Genomic DNA, 17,985 nt, shown 5'->3' on the forward strand with positions numbered 1-17,985 from the left:
CTTGATGACTGGTCGGCTTTACACAAATTAAAAAGATAAATTTAAAGGACATTCTATACAATTCAAAATGTATAAAGAAGGCACCAATAGTATTTCATCAGAGGATACCGACCTTTTGTCTTTGTTCAATTTCGAAAATAACCCACTATTAATTCTGAAATGACAAATATAATAGCTAATACATGTGAACCAGAAAATCATAAGACTGTGACAAAACTTGATCGACGAATGCTATATTGTTTTAAGAGAGCAAATATTTCCTTTTTGCACAATCTAAGGGTTAATCAGCCTGAGGACAAAAATGTTGAGGAAACATCCGTTTTTCTCTTGTGCAAGTAATTTCCGTTCTTATGCTTCCCTGTAATTCTCTATTTGGTAAGAATTGATAAAATTTTAATGTAATAGAATGAAGTGTTTTCGTGATGCGCAAGTATTGTTTTATTAGCTTATAATAGAAAAGGGAATAAACTCTTCAATGCAGTTCCATAAAGCAACAAATTCAAAATCCCTACCTCTTTGTTGCAAAGCTCCAAAAATAAGACAAATTTGAAATATTGTATTAATAATTTTGGACATCACAGTACATTTGTACTGCAGAAAACGCATAATTGATGAAATTATTTCATTCTTTATCATGTAAGTTCGCCGTGTGGTTGGTTGGATATATATCAGGACGCTCGAGAATTTTTCACTGACATGGAGACGTCACCATTGCCGATGAAGGGCTGCAAAATTTGGGCATATGCTTGACACTTACGATCATTGAACAGGGGGGGGGGGGGTATCGTGATACACGTGCTGTGACACGGGGCGTCGGATTTGCGATCCCATCCAAAGAACCGCCCCATGTAGTCGCCTATTCCGACAAAGAATGGGTACTGAGGACCTACTCTAACCCGGATCCCCACGAGACGGACAATGTTCGTAATGGTGTCGTCTCCATATCAGTGAAATATTCTCGATCGGGACGTTAAAGAATATACAACCAACCAACGAACATTGTTTACAGCTTTCTCGCATTCACGAGGAAATGGTAATCATTACAATTGGTAAAGATATTTTTAAAAAGTTAAAAATATTGCTGTTATAAAATTTAGAAATTCATTTCAAAATTAAGGATTATCTCCCTCACGCATAGCTCTTATCCTTAAACGAATTTGACTCCACTTTTTGGCACAATGTTTTTGCCTATAATAGCTCTAAAACTTCATTGTTATTTCGGATTTCAAACATTTCGGTTGAGCATCACGGAAGAGACATAATTTGTCGAAATGTGCATCTGGTGCATCAAAATTGGTACCGTATAAGTTTTACATATGGTAAAATCATTGTAAGATTGTTTTAGGAAAACATATCTTCAGTCTTCAATTTGTGAAAATAATCCACGATCGCCCACAACTCTGTGCGGTTGTCCAAATATTGGATCTTGTTTTAGTGTGACTGGGGTTAAAAGTTACATGCAGTTTGATATCCCACAAGAGCAATCAAGTAGTGAGTGCTCTGGTCCACAAGTTCCTTGCTTCAAATGACGTGAATTCAATGCAAATTATGTATATAATTTGATATGAACTATATTTTTATTATAACTTTAAGGAGCGTGGTGTATAACGAGGAGAACTTAGAGAAGGCTCTGAATTTACAGAAAAGTATGGATGCAGATATGGGAGGAACGGAAATATTGGAACCACTTCAAAATGTCTTCAAGCATGAACCCTCAGGTTCCTATGCAAGACAAGTGAGTTTCATTTAACAAAACGCTACACAATTCTTTTAAGATTACATGAAATACACGGTCTTGATACAATGTAAATGGAATTGGTTTAAAATATAGTCTGTTGAATTGACCTGATCGAGTTCTTTTATCAATCTCTCATTAATTCTCTTTAGGTTTTCTTGCTTACGGACGGAGGAGTTTGGAATGTAACTGTAATAGTTGATTTAGTGAAAAAACAAAAGAACACACGGTATGATATATATATATATATGGTTTATATGATTATTATAAGTTCTTCCATTTCTAACTGAAGCCATTATTGTTATTCTTAAGGATTTTTCTCTACTATTATTATTATTCATATACTTTTTGTTCAGGCGATTTCTCGGAAATACATGGACTGATTTTCCTCAATGTTTCAGGGATGACAGATACTCATTTAAACTGGATAACCCCCCAATTTACTTGCGTCACTGATGACGTAAGATAATGACGTTTATGTTTTAATTTGAAGGGTCAGTTATATCAACTTGAAATTTTCAGCGATTATAAAAGAAAGTGTGTAGATGTACACAACAGTATTTAAATTTCTCTAAAGCAAAAAGGCCCGGATCTTGGTGGGGCTCGAAAAAGTGCAACAAATTCTACGTGCAATTTTGGAGATGTTTTCGTAAATATCTTTCCATACAAAAATAATTTGTTATATATAAGTTTTACATTATGACCCCTGGGTCGAGGCCTCTGCTGGTGAACTGTTAGTCCCCGAGGGTCTCTACAGCCCAGTAGCTAAGTACTTCATTACTAGCTTGAAAATACGGATGAACATTTAATTGCTGCGATAAAATTTAGAAATTCATTTCAAAATTAAAGATTATCTCCCTCTTGCATATCTCTTATCTTTAGACGAATTTGACTGCACTTTTTGGCACTCTGTATTTCCCTAAAATAGCTCTAGCAAGTTTATCATTATTTTGGATATCGAACATTTCGGTTGAGCATCACTGAAAAGACATTATTTGTCGAAATGCGCATCTGGTGCATTAAAGTTGGTACCGTATAAGTTTTACATCATATAGAACAAAAGCTATATATAACAACGGGATCTATTTAACACTATCAACTTTTACACGTCAGCCCCTTCAATAAGGGGTCGAGAAGTGTCAAAAGTACTTTCTAAAAGCGAGCAAAGCTCGCGTCGCAAAGCGACCCAACGAGCTCGCTCCAATGATTACACATATGAGTCAAGTGATTTGCTCTTTATCAGTTGAGAAAAGATGAGTATCACCCATAATGCTTCTGGGAAAATGTTGCCGTCACTGCGGTATACTTCATTGACAATCCCGTAATTAAATTAATTAGATTGTTTAGAATGTACCATAAACGTTTTTAAATTCCAGACAAAATTTCTCATAGCTTCAAACGTTTTGTGTTTGCTTGGTTTGAAAGAAGAAGAAAATTGCAGCTAATATGACATCACGATGTAACTGTTTACATCCACCGCATGATATTTCCCGCGTTAAATAAAGAGGCGGATAAAATGTCTATAAGTCGTGTTGCAAGATGTTAATGGGCTTCGCTCGTCTCAACGGTCACACCGTACAACATATTGGCGAGCGAAGCGACGCGACGAGCGAAGCTCCAATGATTACACTTATGAGTCACGTGATTTGCTCTTCATCAACTGAAAAAAGATGAGTATTACCCATAATGCTTCTGGAAAAATGTCGCCGTCACTGCGGTATACTTCATTGACAATCCCGTAATTAAAATAAATATTAATTAGATTGGTTAGAATGTATCATAAACGTTTTTAAATTCCAGACAAGCTTTCTCATCACTTCAAATGTTTTGTTTTTGCTTTGTTTGAGAGAAGAAAAAACACTGCAGTTAATATGACGTCACAATGTAATTGTTTACATCCACTGTGTTAAATTTCCCGCGTTAAATGAAGAGGAGAATAAAATGTCTATAAGTGGTGTGATATGATGTTAATGGGCTTCGCTCGTCTCAACGGTCACACCGTATAACATATTAAAGAACTTGGTAACCATTATTGTAGCAAAGTAGTTTGTTACGACGTTCTGCATCTGCTGGCGTCATCAAAATGATACTTGATTACGTAATAAGGGATTTATTGGGAAATAATTTATGAAAGTTCGATACCCTCTCTCTTTTAATCAAAACTATTTTGTATAAGCGTTAGAAAACATAAATTGTTCAGAAAGTTATTCTTAACAACGTGTCATCTTCACTTTTTCTTCCGTCACCTTTTAAAGTATCCTCTTTAATGTCAGGGTCGATCTATAAAATTTGATATCCCAATTATCTTAAATCTATAAACATTTTCTTAAACGTTGTACAGGAAAAATGGTAGATAATGACAAGACGCATTCGACGATATCAAGTTTTAAGGACTAGTTACCTGTAGTAGGGGACTGAGAGAGGTCAAACGTATTTTCTAAATATCTCAAAAACTACAAAGAATTTGTTAAGCATTATTGAAATTTGTCTATTTCAACGTTCTACAATGCTCAACATTGATTACGTAATAAAGAATATTTAGGGGAATACTGTACTAAACGTTCATGCTGTTTATCTCTTAACGAAAAAGAAGAAGTTTTTAACGCATTATAGAACGATAATTGCTCAGACTGATATCTTGATAATTGGTTACGTAATAAGGTATTTATAGGGTAATAATGTACAAAATTGAAATGCTTTAATATATCTCTCAAAAAAGAAATAAAGCGTTAAAGAAAAAAATGAGTAGAGATATCCAATCTTCTAAATCCTTCTTGCGAACTCTATTCCGTGGAAATCGGCGTTAGAAGAGGTCCTCATTACCCCTCGCTTGTTTTAAAAGGCAACTAAATGGGTGATCCTTTGAATAAGACCGCAAAAACCGAGGTTCCGTGTTACAGCTAGTGTGGCACGTTAAAGATCCATCCCTGCTCAAAGGCCGTAGACGCCGAGCATAGTGCTAAATCTTGCATCCCTTCGCCGGCAATGGTGACGTCTCCATTTGAATGAAATATTTTAAACAATATAAAATCAATCTTGCGAACTCTTTAAAAGAATTACGGGGTTAAGTTCAATATCCAAATTGTCTTGAAACTGTAAAACATTTCAATATACGTTTTAGAACAAAAGTTGTATATAATGAGAAGAACCATACCACGATATCAACTCTTTGGGACCAGCCCCTCAATTAAGGGCGAGGAGGGTTCAAAAATATTTAAAACGTACATGTATACAGAATTTGAGGGGCCTCTGGTGTGTCCAGGGGTCCGTGTTTCCCAACTATCTATTTTGTATTGCTTATAGGAGTTATGGGATTGATCACTGTTCGTTATTTTCACCTTTCATCATCTAAGCAAAGTTGTACGATCTGGCTTTCTGCAACTACCGATGTTAGCAAAATGACGATTATGTAATAAGTGATTACTGGTGTCACCATTGATTGATTGAATATTATTTAAAGTCCCTCTCGAGAATATTTCACTCAGATGGAGACGTCACCACTGCTGGTGAAGGGCTGCAAAATTTAGGCATATGCTCGGCGCTTAGGGCCATTGAGCAGGGAGGGATCTTTATCGTGCCACACCTGCTGTGACACGGGATATCGGTTTTTGCGGTCTCATGCGAAAGACCGCCCCATTTAGTCGCTTCTTACGACAAGCAAGGGGGTACTGAGGACCTATTCTAACCCGGATCCCCACGGGACGGTGTCACCATTGTGGTGATCGGTTACGTAATGAGGATTTTAAACGGACCTTATGTTCCAAATTTTGAGTCTTAATATCTCTAAAACTGCAAATAGTTTTCTACAAACATTATAAGACAAAGTATGCTTGTTCTTTTAGGGTTAGAATTGTCATCTGTATTGCGTCGCATCACTACAGAATCAAACAGAAGACTTTCTCGTTCTTCACAACGAGATCGGGTCTAGTTAATCGTATTATTGTAGTATTATAGAAATATTATCTACAAGCTACTGATTTTTGTAAAGTTTTAATGCATATACGACAAAGGTTTGATGTTTTGTTAACTCAACAAGTGTAAACTCCGTCCGTTTTATGCAGAGTGTTTACATTCGGGATTGGGGACGGTTGTTCCACAGAATTAATCAGGGAGGTTGCCAAAGCCAGCAAAGGGAAGGCAACATTTGTGAAAGATACTGATCGACTGCAATCCAAGGTAAGAAAACTCAATAAATAAAGATAAAGGTTAAAACACATGAACAGGAAGCGAGTCATGGTACATGTGTTTTACGAATGTATAGGAAATCTGACTGCTTTAGTTTTCCATCAATTGCTTCATGGTAGTGTTTAAAACTGTTAACTTCTGTCTTAAATGTGGAAATGTTAGTCGCTTGTTGTTGTTATGTAATTGTGTAATACATTATATAGCCGGTGTTTTGGCGGATTAATAAGGTATACTATTGATATTTGTGGATAAAGTTTTGGTAAACTCATTTTTTTTTTTTTTGAAATGCTTTATAAATAAAAGTGTATAGGTAATTACGCAGATTTGGTGAAATAATATATGGAAGTATAAAGGTAACTCTATCAAATGCACGTATTTACAGAGTTATCACAAAGTACAATTTCATCAAACTGCTAAGTATACCTCAGCCATTATTTATGCTACTTTGTCACTTAAACATTTTGGCCAATAGAACTTAGAATTGAGAGAACACCGAACGTGTTTACAATTTCATTCTCCTGAAACCCACTACAAACAATGTCGGGTGAATATATCCCATTAACCGTTTATCATATACTGGCAGCGAATTATCCTTCTTGATAATGTACGCGAATCGGATACAATGTATACTGTGGATCCAGGTGTGAAAAGAATGGGTCCTCGGCACCCCTTTGCCTGTTCGTAAGAAGAGACAAAATGGGGGCAACCAGTTTGCCGTGGGCTGCAACCCCAAGGGACGAAATAAGATATCCTGGTTGCTGAGACTTACAGACACTTGAGTTTATCTTGTCTATTGACCAACACTCAACTTTGGCCCCGACTTCTGCTAGACCAGACTTGATCGATGGGCTGGTCATACCGAACTGATGATATCTTCATGTCATAGTATTGATGTACTTGTAATGTCCTAATGAATTTCTATCTCGTTTTTTGCAATTTTCAAATACACCAACATTTTCATGTCGATATGTATACATCAAACTTAGCTTAGGGTCAATTAGATTGATTGTGTATTTGTTTTACGTACTGTCGAGAAATGTTCACTCATATCGAGACGTCACCAGCTGTAGATAAAGTACCACGGATTTAGACCTATGCTTAGCGCTCAGGGACGTAGCAGTTCTTTATCGTGCCAACGCTTTCCGCCGATTTAAGGTGATGTCCAAACGACCCGTGATTCCCTACCGTTTGGTGAATGAGCAATTACTACCTATTTCAACGTCTTAGGTTTAACGCGGTCATGGCACGAGTGAGCCTCGAACTCACCACCCCCCCCCACCCCCCCGTTGCAAAAAAAAAAACCCGCTTTACTAGAGCTTCCGCAACTGGTGAGTCAATCAGATAAATCTTGCCTGAGTGTAGATTCTTTGTATCCTCTTGGTGTCACAAATCCCTTGGGGATCCGGGTTAGAATAGGTCTTCAGTTACCCCTTGGTTGTAGGAGGCGACTAAATGGGGCGGTCCTTCGGATGAGACCGCAAAAACCGAGGCCACGTGTCACAGCAGGTGTGGCACAATAAAGATTCCTCCCTGCTGAATGGCCATAAGCGCCAAGCATAGGCCTAACTTTTACAGCCCTTCACCGGCAGTGGTGACGTCTCCATATGAGTGAAATGTTCTCGAGATGGACGTTAAACAATATTCAATAAATCAATCTTGGTGTCACTCTTATTGGAAGTCCATTATACCTGAGATCGCTCTTGTTGGCGCTCCAAGGCGGATGGGAAGCAAGGAATCCAAAATATTACTCATTTTATTATGGCTACTTAAAAAATGTTGTTTTTTCAACAGCTTTAGAAACCTCTATAAATAATGAGCAGATTACCAGTTAGTGAGCACTGACCCCGTTTCGTCACACTTGAAGCAGAACTGTCAGACAAGCCTTTAACAAAGATTTCGCCTTTTGTTATACAAAACGGTGTACAAGCAATAGCTGGAACTCCGAAATGTGTTAAAAAGTTGACATCTGGAGCTCTCCTTATTGAATTTTCAAAAAAGAACATTCTACATCCTTGTTGATTTTAAAAGATAGAGATGGTATACCTGTAATTGGTAAAATCCACTATGGACTGAATCAGAATAAAGACATACTGTTTGACAGATATCACGACTTGCATGACATTCATGAACAGTAAATCTAAAAAGATTAGGAGTACCAAGGAGGGGTCAATGTTATGAGATTTACGAAACCGACATGACAGCATTGAACCAACAAATACATAAACACGGACCCCTGGATATATCAGAGGTGGGATCAGGTGCCTAGGAGGAGTAAGCATCCCCTATCGACTGGTCACACCTGCTGTGACCCTATATTCTATAATCAGGTAAACGGAATTATTCGTAGTCAAGATCAGCGTGCCAAGAACGCCTAAAAACCGGCATGAAACACGTCAAGCAGCATTTGACCCAATGAACGGTTATATTTGCAAACTAGATCGTTATAACAACAATAAAATTTGCGAAATGCTGATTGTTGGAACCCCTGCACCATCGACTTGTTTGTCAGTAGCCTGCTTCGATTTAAAAACTGACCATACGCAGAACAAGCTCTTGCGTATCGAATCAGTTGAGAGATATAAACACCATATGTAGGTGATAATGGAATATTGCTACATAAATATGAGAAATTGATAGCACACTTAAATACGGTATCTTAGAAGATCTTTATAATATTATTCATTTCAATGTTCGCTTAGAATCTACTTTTTTAGACAATTTCGAACAAGAAATTGGCCTGCCACACGGAAGTATTTGAACGGTTACATTATTTAGTATAAACATTACTAAAAACGACTTTTATGGAAGCCTATATATTAATGACTTCGTTCTGTTAAAATATGAATTCCACTGAGCGAAAACTACACTTTTGTCTAAAAAAAAAGTTGGCTAATGTGAATGGTTTAAATATTTTCCAGAACTAAAACTGCTTGCATAGAATTCTACTCTAAACAGAAACGCCACGATGAACCGCAATTACAATCAGATAGTACTCTAATTAAAGTAATGAAAGAGGTAAAGTTCTCAGATGTAATACCAAACTGACTTGTAAAATGTTCTTGCCGCTCCATTTACATTTTAAATCAACACGTTCTTATCTACGTAAGAGAGAACTTCTGCCTGAATGTAATCTTGTGACTTTCCATTAACTTAAATCACAACGCGAACCTCCTTGGCACGCAAAAGATCGTTTTCCTGAATTTCGTGTAGGTTCACTGGGGGCCGTCAGGGAATCTCCAACACTCACAACCGAACATACTTCATTTAATGCCAAAACAAACGGCGTAAAACCAGAAACAATCAATCAATCCATAAGACATCATACGCAAAAATACAAACGGCAATATGGCGTACGCAGCAGAATATACAATAAATTCGTTGCTGTGATGTGGTTCTTGACAAAATAAAACAGTTCACTGTATTAGGTTTGTTGATCAAGCCTATACATAATATTATTGTCCGCCAATAGGATATGAGCGTTAAAAGTCGGTCACGTGTGAAGAATCACAAACCCATGACGAGGAAAATGTCTCTTGGATATAAAAGAAACTACCAACACTGGTCTTTTAAATTTTCTACAGAAATTTAGCAAGAATCCTGTTAGATCGGAATCAATGGATGACCCTAGGTGATGATTGAATTAGTCTAAGTGATGAATGAATGATCCTGTCTAATGATCCTATCTGATGAATGAACCTTCTTCATGACTGAATTACTAGTACCTTATTTAATGAATGAATGAACCTAGCTGACGAATAAATTACCCTAGGTAATAGGGTTAGGTCTTTAAAGCAAGGCAAAATAGTAGTTCATTTTAATTTTGCAGGTTTTCATACGATTATGTTTTAGACATATTATTTCAATATTTAATATTATGTAGGATTCTTATACCTTAATCTTTACTACCAGAAAGATGGCTCACAAATACTTAATCCTAACGAACAACGGCATGTACATGTCGTTAGCACCATGGAAAGGATAAAGGTACCGAACAGTGATCAGCCTCGCAAATAAATGTATTTAAAAAGAATAGAAAATTGATGGAAGGGCAAGTGTAAACTTTATAAACACCAAAGGTGGGATGGTGTTTAGAATAACTTAGCATCCCCTGTTGACGGGTCACAGTTATTACATATATCAATTGCTGAATTTATTTGCTTTCTGTTTAAATGATGCCTACGTGTTTCTTTCAGGAGTAACTCTAAGTTAAAGGCGTTGGGAAAAAATTGCTGTGTGAAACTTTTGCTGCTCGGCTTACATGGCTGTTGTGGTACTAACGCATTTCATTAAACTAAAGAGTGTCTGTGATTTGTAGGTCATGTCTGTGATGAAGAACAGTGTGCAGTGTGGAATAACAGACGCCACCTTGACATGGAAGCTCCCTAAAGGTTGCTCTGTTATCAATGCTCCGGAAAAAGTCCCGCCGGTTTTTCAAGGAGAGGCACTCATTTTATATGGAATCATATCTGGTGATGTTTCAAAGGTATTCAAACCTTATAAGATAAAAGACTTTATACCTTTTTCACCAAGGGGAATTTTGCTTTTATAAAGTAATTGATATTCTTAGAGACTTAATCAGCTTTAGGTAAAAAAGAAGACTAACGTAGGACGCTCATGGCTATTGCAGTAAGGATTTTAAATAATTGTGATAACGCCTACCTTGACCTGGGACATCTGTTTTGAAGGTCGTTCCCACTGCCCGCGTGAGTTTGCTTCTACATGCCGAACACATGGCGAAGGAACGATTTCTTACTTTGTTAAGCATCGAAGGTGTAACGCGGCGCCGAGATTGAAAATTCAAGATCTTGCGGTTGCGCAGCGACCGCCATAACTACCAGAATACCACCAGAGATCGTTAATTTTAGCGTTATAAGTAAGGAACTTAATTTGTTAGGTAACTTTCACTAAGATTAAAGAAACATCTGACTTCTTAATTTGACGAAGATGATGAAATGGTCATCAAAATAAATTTATAAAATACATGCATACAAAAAAGTCTGCATTTTCATATTTTGTTTCAAAAGTTTCACACCTCATGATAAATAAAACGTGACATGTCTATGAAATTAATAAGTAAAATACAAGGCCTACTACAGTACCTTGAATCGTACTGAATGATGGTGCTATCATCACGTTTACCTGACGTAACATTTCCTTCGTCTGAATTGCTTAAATACCATTCGGCTAACCTCGGCTGATTACGATACCCTGCATCATCAGATGGAATCGACCGAGGTGTGCCGAGTGCTTAGATTTAAGCCATTGTGAAAACCTTACTTACGTAATGTATACGTGCCTTGTCACCGAAATTAAAGATGTATGCTAGAGGTCGATGACTCTAATGCATGCGATGATAAAGCTATGATCATCGAAGAAAGCGTTTAACTGTATGCGCAAATTTTATTGATATTTGGAGCTCAAACGAAGTTATGAAATTCATAAAGTATTTTCAAAGTTGGAATAAAAGATTATTAAAAATAATCTTTGCACTTAAAACATACAAAGAACTAAACCTGAAAATAACCATTCTCCGCTGTTATATTTATGATTTACACATTGAAATTATTTAATTTTTCACCAGTCAGCACAGTAAAGAAACATTTGGTTGACCATTGATTTGTACAGTCAAAGTCTACATGGCATGATAACAGTTAACCGTAAATCTGACAATTACTGAATAATATGAGATACCCCCTGTAGTCTAAAACTTATTTTTTCTGGATGCCTTGCCTTGTAATTACCCTTAAACTGACCATTTTGATTAATATTTTCATACGCATTCATTCACAAAAATTAGAAACAAATAGTTGGGCAAACAGGGATCCCTGGACACACCAGAGGTGGGATCAGGTGCATAGGAGGAGTAAGCATCCCCTGTCGACCGGTCACACCCTCCATGCGCCCTATATCCTGATCCGTACCACTTCCATGAAATCTCTCCTGGATTTCTAAAAATAAAAAATTAAAAAAAATGGATATGTCGAAAGTTGGACTTAAGTTTGAGATTTTACTCAGATTTTGACTGCTCAAATAAAAGAAAACTCAAACTGAGGTTTAAGATTTTTTAAAGAAATCCAAGAATATTCGTCTGCATCATTAGTGTATATTTGTGATGGAGATGTTGGACTTCGCACTCTTCCCCACTACATCTATGAACTGAAAGAGGCTTTTCACACTGTGTACTGCTGCCAAAACTATGAAAGTTTACCAATAATAATCATGCCTCTCTCCTCTTTTGATAATTTATTGGTAGTCAAAATGGGATTTTGTACTTCTAAATTTTCATGACCTAGACAGTTCTTTCCACATGTGTGTTCTATCTTTATATTTGTGTCGTCTGTTAAGTATGACGACGCTTAGGGAACACTATCTGTTGTATGTTTATATGTCCGTCTGTATTCAATTGTCTAAGGGTCATTTATCGTACCATGGGATTAAGACGTCATTGCAGGCGAAATGTGTTCCTTTGAACACTCATAGTCCAGTTACATGATTTGCATTCATAAAATGAAGAAAGTTCTCATTATTGAGCAATGGTAAACATAATATTGTCCTTTTTCTACTTTAAAAGTAAAACACGTAGCTTGTACGTTTGTTCGTAATTAATGACTAAAGTTAAACAGAAGTAGACTTAGTTGTTGAATATTTGAGATTTGTGGTGTGCACTAGTGGGACTACCAATCACCCTCGCTAGCAGTTTTGCTTTACTTGAGAACAACAATCTGGATGCATTCCTACACATTGGTGACGGCTTACTTTGGGTCAAGATCAGTCATTATATTGATTATAGAACGAACGCTTTGGACTTTTAAACTAAGACAATTCTGTCCTGTATGAAATCTTAGGCCTTCATAGAAACAACTACCAAACCCATTTTCCTCCCTAATCAGATGAATCTTGATTCAAAGTTACATTTCCCATATCTCTTTGAGATATCCACGTCCGTTTAAAATTCCTAGATAATGCAGATACTTGCCTTTTACACTGGCATTCATATCCTGGCAAAAATTAACAAGTATTGTATTAATTTCTTCTGTTAGCTATCCAAAACTTACATATGCAATGCAATGTTTCTGTATTTTATGTGTTTGATTTTTTTTTTTACAAAGAATTCTTTAGGCAAAGGTTCAATGAAGTTGACCGGTAATGCAGGCAGTAAAAGGGTAGAATACAGCATGGAATTTGTATTGAGTCGCAGTAAAACAAACATCGCTGAGGAAACTTGTCCTCTTCATAGGCTAGCTGCTAAATCCAGACTCTCAGAGATGGAAATGAACGATTCTCAAGGTATTTGGGTTCCAGGATGATTTCTAAGCCTGTTAACAAAACAAGAAATAATTAAGAGAGGTCAAAATGAGATGGTGTAATTCACCAAAATGATTATTATACGCCCGTCTTAGGACGGGACGTATTATGGTATGGCCTTCATGTCCGTCCGTCTGTCCATCCGTCTGTTACCTTTTTCGTGTCCGGCTCATAACTTAAATACTATGAGGCCTAGAATAATCAAACTTTGTCAGATGATGCATCTTGGGTAGAAGGTGTGTCGCACATTAAAACCAGGTCGCTGTGACTTTTAATTAAGAAGATATGACCAAATATGGCAAAACCCTGTCCGACTCATAACTTGAAAACTATGAAACCTAGAATCACCAAACTTGATCAAATAATGCATCTTAGGTAGAAGGTGTGTCACACCCTACTTTAGGGTCACTGTGACATTTAATTAAGGTGAATGTTTTAAAAAGTGTATGTTTTAATGGGTACAATCCCTTCTGATCTAATGGTTTTTTTAGTAACCTTATTAAAAAATGTTACATCAAGAAAATACATATTTTTTAAAGATATACTGTACAGTTTTTTAAGCCTTTATAATGTTTCTTTTGTTTCTAACAGTAACAAGAGAAATTCCACTTGTCCCATGGGGGTAGCATGCAAAGGGCATTTTGATAAGATTAATTAATGGGTTTAGTGTAAGAAGACTGTCTTAATCACTTCTGGTAGAGCATCTCTGATCAAGCAGGTGTTATCTATATCTCTAGGGAATTGGGCAGAAGGAATCTAAGCCTCTTAATTAGTAGTGATCTGTCTTGGTGGCTAGCCTTTATTTTCAAAATGAAGTTATCAAAATTAATTTGACATTGTACAATAAAAAATTTTAATTTTTTTTTCTTAGCAACCAACATGCAGAGTGTCATTTCTGAGTAAGATGAACAGATGGTTGCAATATGTATATAGGCATATTTTAATGATAAGTAATTTGATGTTTTATTAAGATGTGGCAATAAAAAGATATACAATGAGCAAAGCTGCAGATTTGGCATTTGTTTAAATCCAAAACTACCAGTTGAAAAAATATATAAATGCACTATTTGTTTTCATTAAAAAACTACAGCAGAGAGAAGTACATATAGCATTATGAATGGAAAAATCATTTTAGATCTTTTTACTATTAAAGTTTGACATGATTTCCTTTCATCCACTCTTCTCTGTTTTGTGATAATTAAATAATGATTGACGGGCGTATCATGTGCTGTGGCGATGCACTTTATTGTAATCTAGTTTAGGCTATTGTAATAATTTTTTATGTTGAGTCCAGGATGTGGCAACAAATAATTTAAAAGATTGGAATAATTCAACGTTAAATAACAATACTTGTCTTTCTGTTGACTCTAGAAGGTGCTATGGTAGCACTAAGCACTGCGGCTAATGTTACATGCAAGCACTCGGCGTTTGTTGGAGTGGATCAACGGACTCGAGAAACTCTACCACAGTATCATGTACCCAAACCTATAAGAGTACAGACAAGGAGGCGTCGTACACGTGATTCAGCACATTGCTCACGTAAGTAGTTATATATGAATGAATACCATAATCTATCATTCTGTCTATCTTAAATCTTGTAACAATAACTTTGTTTTCAGTTGTGCCACAAAGGAAGAAAAAAATGGATCGTGGTTCTGGAGGTTATGGTAAGAATAAGAGAATGATGCAATTTATTTCCTTTTCTATATACATGTAGTTACTGAATACATGTATATATATAAGACATGATAGAAAGCTTTCTAGCTCACCTGAGCTATAAGCTCAAGTTTTAAATCATCTGTTTGTTCTCCATCAGCCCGTTAACTTTACCCAATTTTGACTTCTTAATGTTTGGTTCAGCATTTAAAGACCATTGTTTTAATGCTTCATATAGAAAGAAGGGTAACTGTCCTTTCAAAAGAGGAAATTCGTCATTACCATGCTTCAGTTTTAAACACATTTATCAGCCAATGGTATGAATGAATATGAGCCACCTAAAAGTTCACAAAAACCTTAGAAACATAGATACATGTACATTGCTGATTCAGTATATATTCTACGCTCCCCACGAAAGATTAACAGCTGTGAGAGAGTAACTTCAAACGTATTGTGTCACAACATATGCTAGAAGTGGTGTAAATCAAATGTGGATTCTGAAGAACCTTTAGTAAATTTGAAATCGCAAAACTTTTCTCAAATCAACAACATCAAAACCTATGACTTTGCAACACTTTACAAGATTATTCCTGACGATAAATTAAAGAATAGACTCTTTGACAGCATTATGTATCCACTTTCTTAGAAGGGGTACATGCAAGATGAAGATAATGAACACTGATCAATCTCATAACTCAACTCAAGTCTCACAACTCAAAGCAATGCAAAATAGAGCGTTGGGCAAACACGGACCCCTGGATATACCAGAGGTGGATCAGGTGCCTAGGAGGAGTAAGCATCCCCTGTCGACCAGTCACACCCACCGTGAGCTCTATATCTTGATCAGGTAAACGGAGTTATCCGTAGTCAAATTCAGTGTACCAAGAACGGCTTAACAATCGGTATAAAACAAGTGAGATAGCATTTCACCCAATGATAGGTTGTATTGACAAACCATATCGTTATAATTCCAATGTTATTTATTACAAGTGTTTTGATTGGACAAAAATAAAGCTGAACAAGAGTTTACACATCAATAAATCCGAAAACGCAATGTATTCATACACGCCTGAAAACAAACAACATAGTGCGGGGAAACTATTCAAATTTTTGCAATTGTTAATGAAGGGAATGAATTGGAATTATAAGAATCAAACATTCTTTTTGAAGAATTTATCGATGTGTAAACTCCGGCGATTTTACTCACAAACTTAACATAAAAGTGCTTCGCACTTTTATTCAGTTTGTGAGTAAAATGTCCGGAGTTTACACATCGATAAATTCTTCAAAAAGAATGTTTAATCCTATAATAACGACCATAGAATTTGCGAAATGCTGACTTTAAACGAGACTGTTGAAACCCCTGTACCATCAACTTGTTTGTCAGTAGCCTGCGTATAGAATCAGTTGAGATATATACACACCATATGCAGGTGATAATGGAATATTGCTACTTGAATATGGGAAGTTTACGATGAAGAAGCTTAAATCTTTCCGTTTGTCATAAAGTTGAGTTCTATTTTCAAGAAAATATATTCCATAGTCAAACGCTCGGCATCAGGTGTGAATGTCACAGGTACTCAGAGATGACCTTAAAAACGGATGTTCCGTGTCACAGTAGGTGTGGCACGCTAAAGAACCCTCACTGCTCAATGGCCGTAAGCTTCGAGCAAACGCTTAGATTTGAAGCCCTTCACCGGTCTTGGTGATGTCTACATATGAGTGAACAATTCTTGAGTGAGGCGTTAAACAAGATACAATAAATAAAATATTTAAATATGAAGCAGAAGTGGACGACTCTGTGGTGCCGCGTGCCGTTTTTGATGGCGTTTGACCTTTCATGTAAAGGTAAAATAATAATTGATATTTGGTATGTTTGTGAGTTTAATTTACTATCAGGTTGGATCACATATACATATAGGTGACTGTTATGTACCGTAAACACCACTCTGATTCTACGCACACGTACTTTGAAGTTGATATCAGAAAGATGCTGGCGTTCCTCATTTTCAATATCTTCAAAGTCTTTGGTGATCAGGTCTTCCAACAGTCTGTTGAAATTCCGATGGGCACCAATTGTGCTGCTTTATTAACTGGCCTGTTTTTATATTCCTACGAGGCAGGATTTATATCATTGTATAATACATCTGGATTCGATATTTTGTCCTTTAATGCCAGCTAATCAGGAGAGAGATTTCTGATTTTGATATAATGAACATTGTGCCTTATTGTAGTGTTGATATTTGAGCATATTTTTTGTCTATTACGGTTGACTAATTATCAAATCGGCAAAAATTGCAAAACAGTTCGGAATTTTAATCGAGATCACTTGAATTTTATAATCAGCGCGTGTGTATTAAGATGGGAAAGGAGCGGATCTCGAACGAAACAAACTATACAAACCAAACGTATGTTCACATTATAATGTGTTCAGAGTAAGAAATAAAAATTAATCTCATCTTATGTGGCCTATAAGTGCACATCTTGCAAACTGTTACTGATGATTTTTATTTTTTTTAAAATGTCAGACACTTCTGAAGATTAAATTACGTGATCATCGTTTAACACATTAAATTTTGGAGTTATCAATCAAGTCTATTTTTATTTCACACGGTTGGGGATATGTCTATTTTGAATGCACGTGGGGATTTCACATGGGCGGGGTAGGTCTATTTTTAATTCACATGGGGATGGGCCATACGTTGTATATATGTGATATATGAGTTGTATATTTACGGTAATTTCCATATTATTATATTTCAACATGTTAATCAAAATGTACATCTTGCAAACTGTCATGGTTTAACATGTCTAAATACAGTAAACATAATTTTTTATTCAAACATTTCCAAATTGTCCTGCTTTTTTATTCACATGAGTGGGAGTAGGGCTCTTTTTAATTTTTAATTGGGGGATAACATCTATATATGCTGTAACTTTACGGTAATTCTCATCTTCTTATACTTCAACACACCTTTGGTGTGTCCAGGGGTCCGTGTTTGCCCAACTATCTATTTTGTATTGCTTATAGGAGTTATGAGATTGATCACTGTTCGTTATCTTCACCTTGCATTTATCAAAATGCACATCCTGCGAACTATTAT

The 17,985-nt window shown here is 36.3% G+C and overlaps 1 protein-coding gene across 20 annotated transcripts in view; it reads left to right on the forward strand.

Annotated features, from left to right (window-relative positions):
- The window catches only part of LOC125679208 (von Willebrand factor A domain-containing protein 5A-like), a 69,726-nt gene that overhangs the window by 6,824 nt on the left and 44,917 nt on the right, over positions 1–17,985 (forward strand). For all 20 annotated transcript variants that reach the window (XR_007371741.2, XR_008799864.1, XR_008799868.1 and 17 more), the window contains 7 exons: positions 1,594–1,735; positions 1,888–1,964; positions 5,797–5,911; positions 10,236–10,403; positions 13,030–13,207; positions 14,597–14,764; positions 14,845–14,892. Coding sequence is in view for 11 of the 20 variants with exons in the window: in XM_048918236.2 (XP_048774193.1) it covers positions 1,594–1,735; positions 1,888–1,964; positions 5,797–5,911; positions 10,236–10,403; positions 13,030–13,207; positions 14,597–14,764; positions 14,845–14,892 (896 nt within the window). In the remaining 9 variants the exon portion in view is untranslated. The remainder of the gene's footprint in view (positions 1–1,593; positions 1,736–1,887; positions 1,965–5,796; positions 5,912–10,235; positions 10,404–13,029; positions 13,208–14,596; positions 14,765–14,844; positions 14,893–17,985) is intronic.

The sequence above is a fragment of the Ostrea edulis genome, chromosome 2 (genome assembly GCF_947568905.1).
Source record: "Ostrea edulis chromosome 2, xbOstEdul1.1, whole genome shotgun sequence".
In the NCBI taxonomy this organism is placed as follows: domain Eukaryota; kingdom Metazoa; phylum Mollusca; class Bivalvia; order Ostreida; family Ostreidae; genus Ostrea; species Ostrea edulis.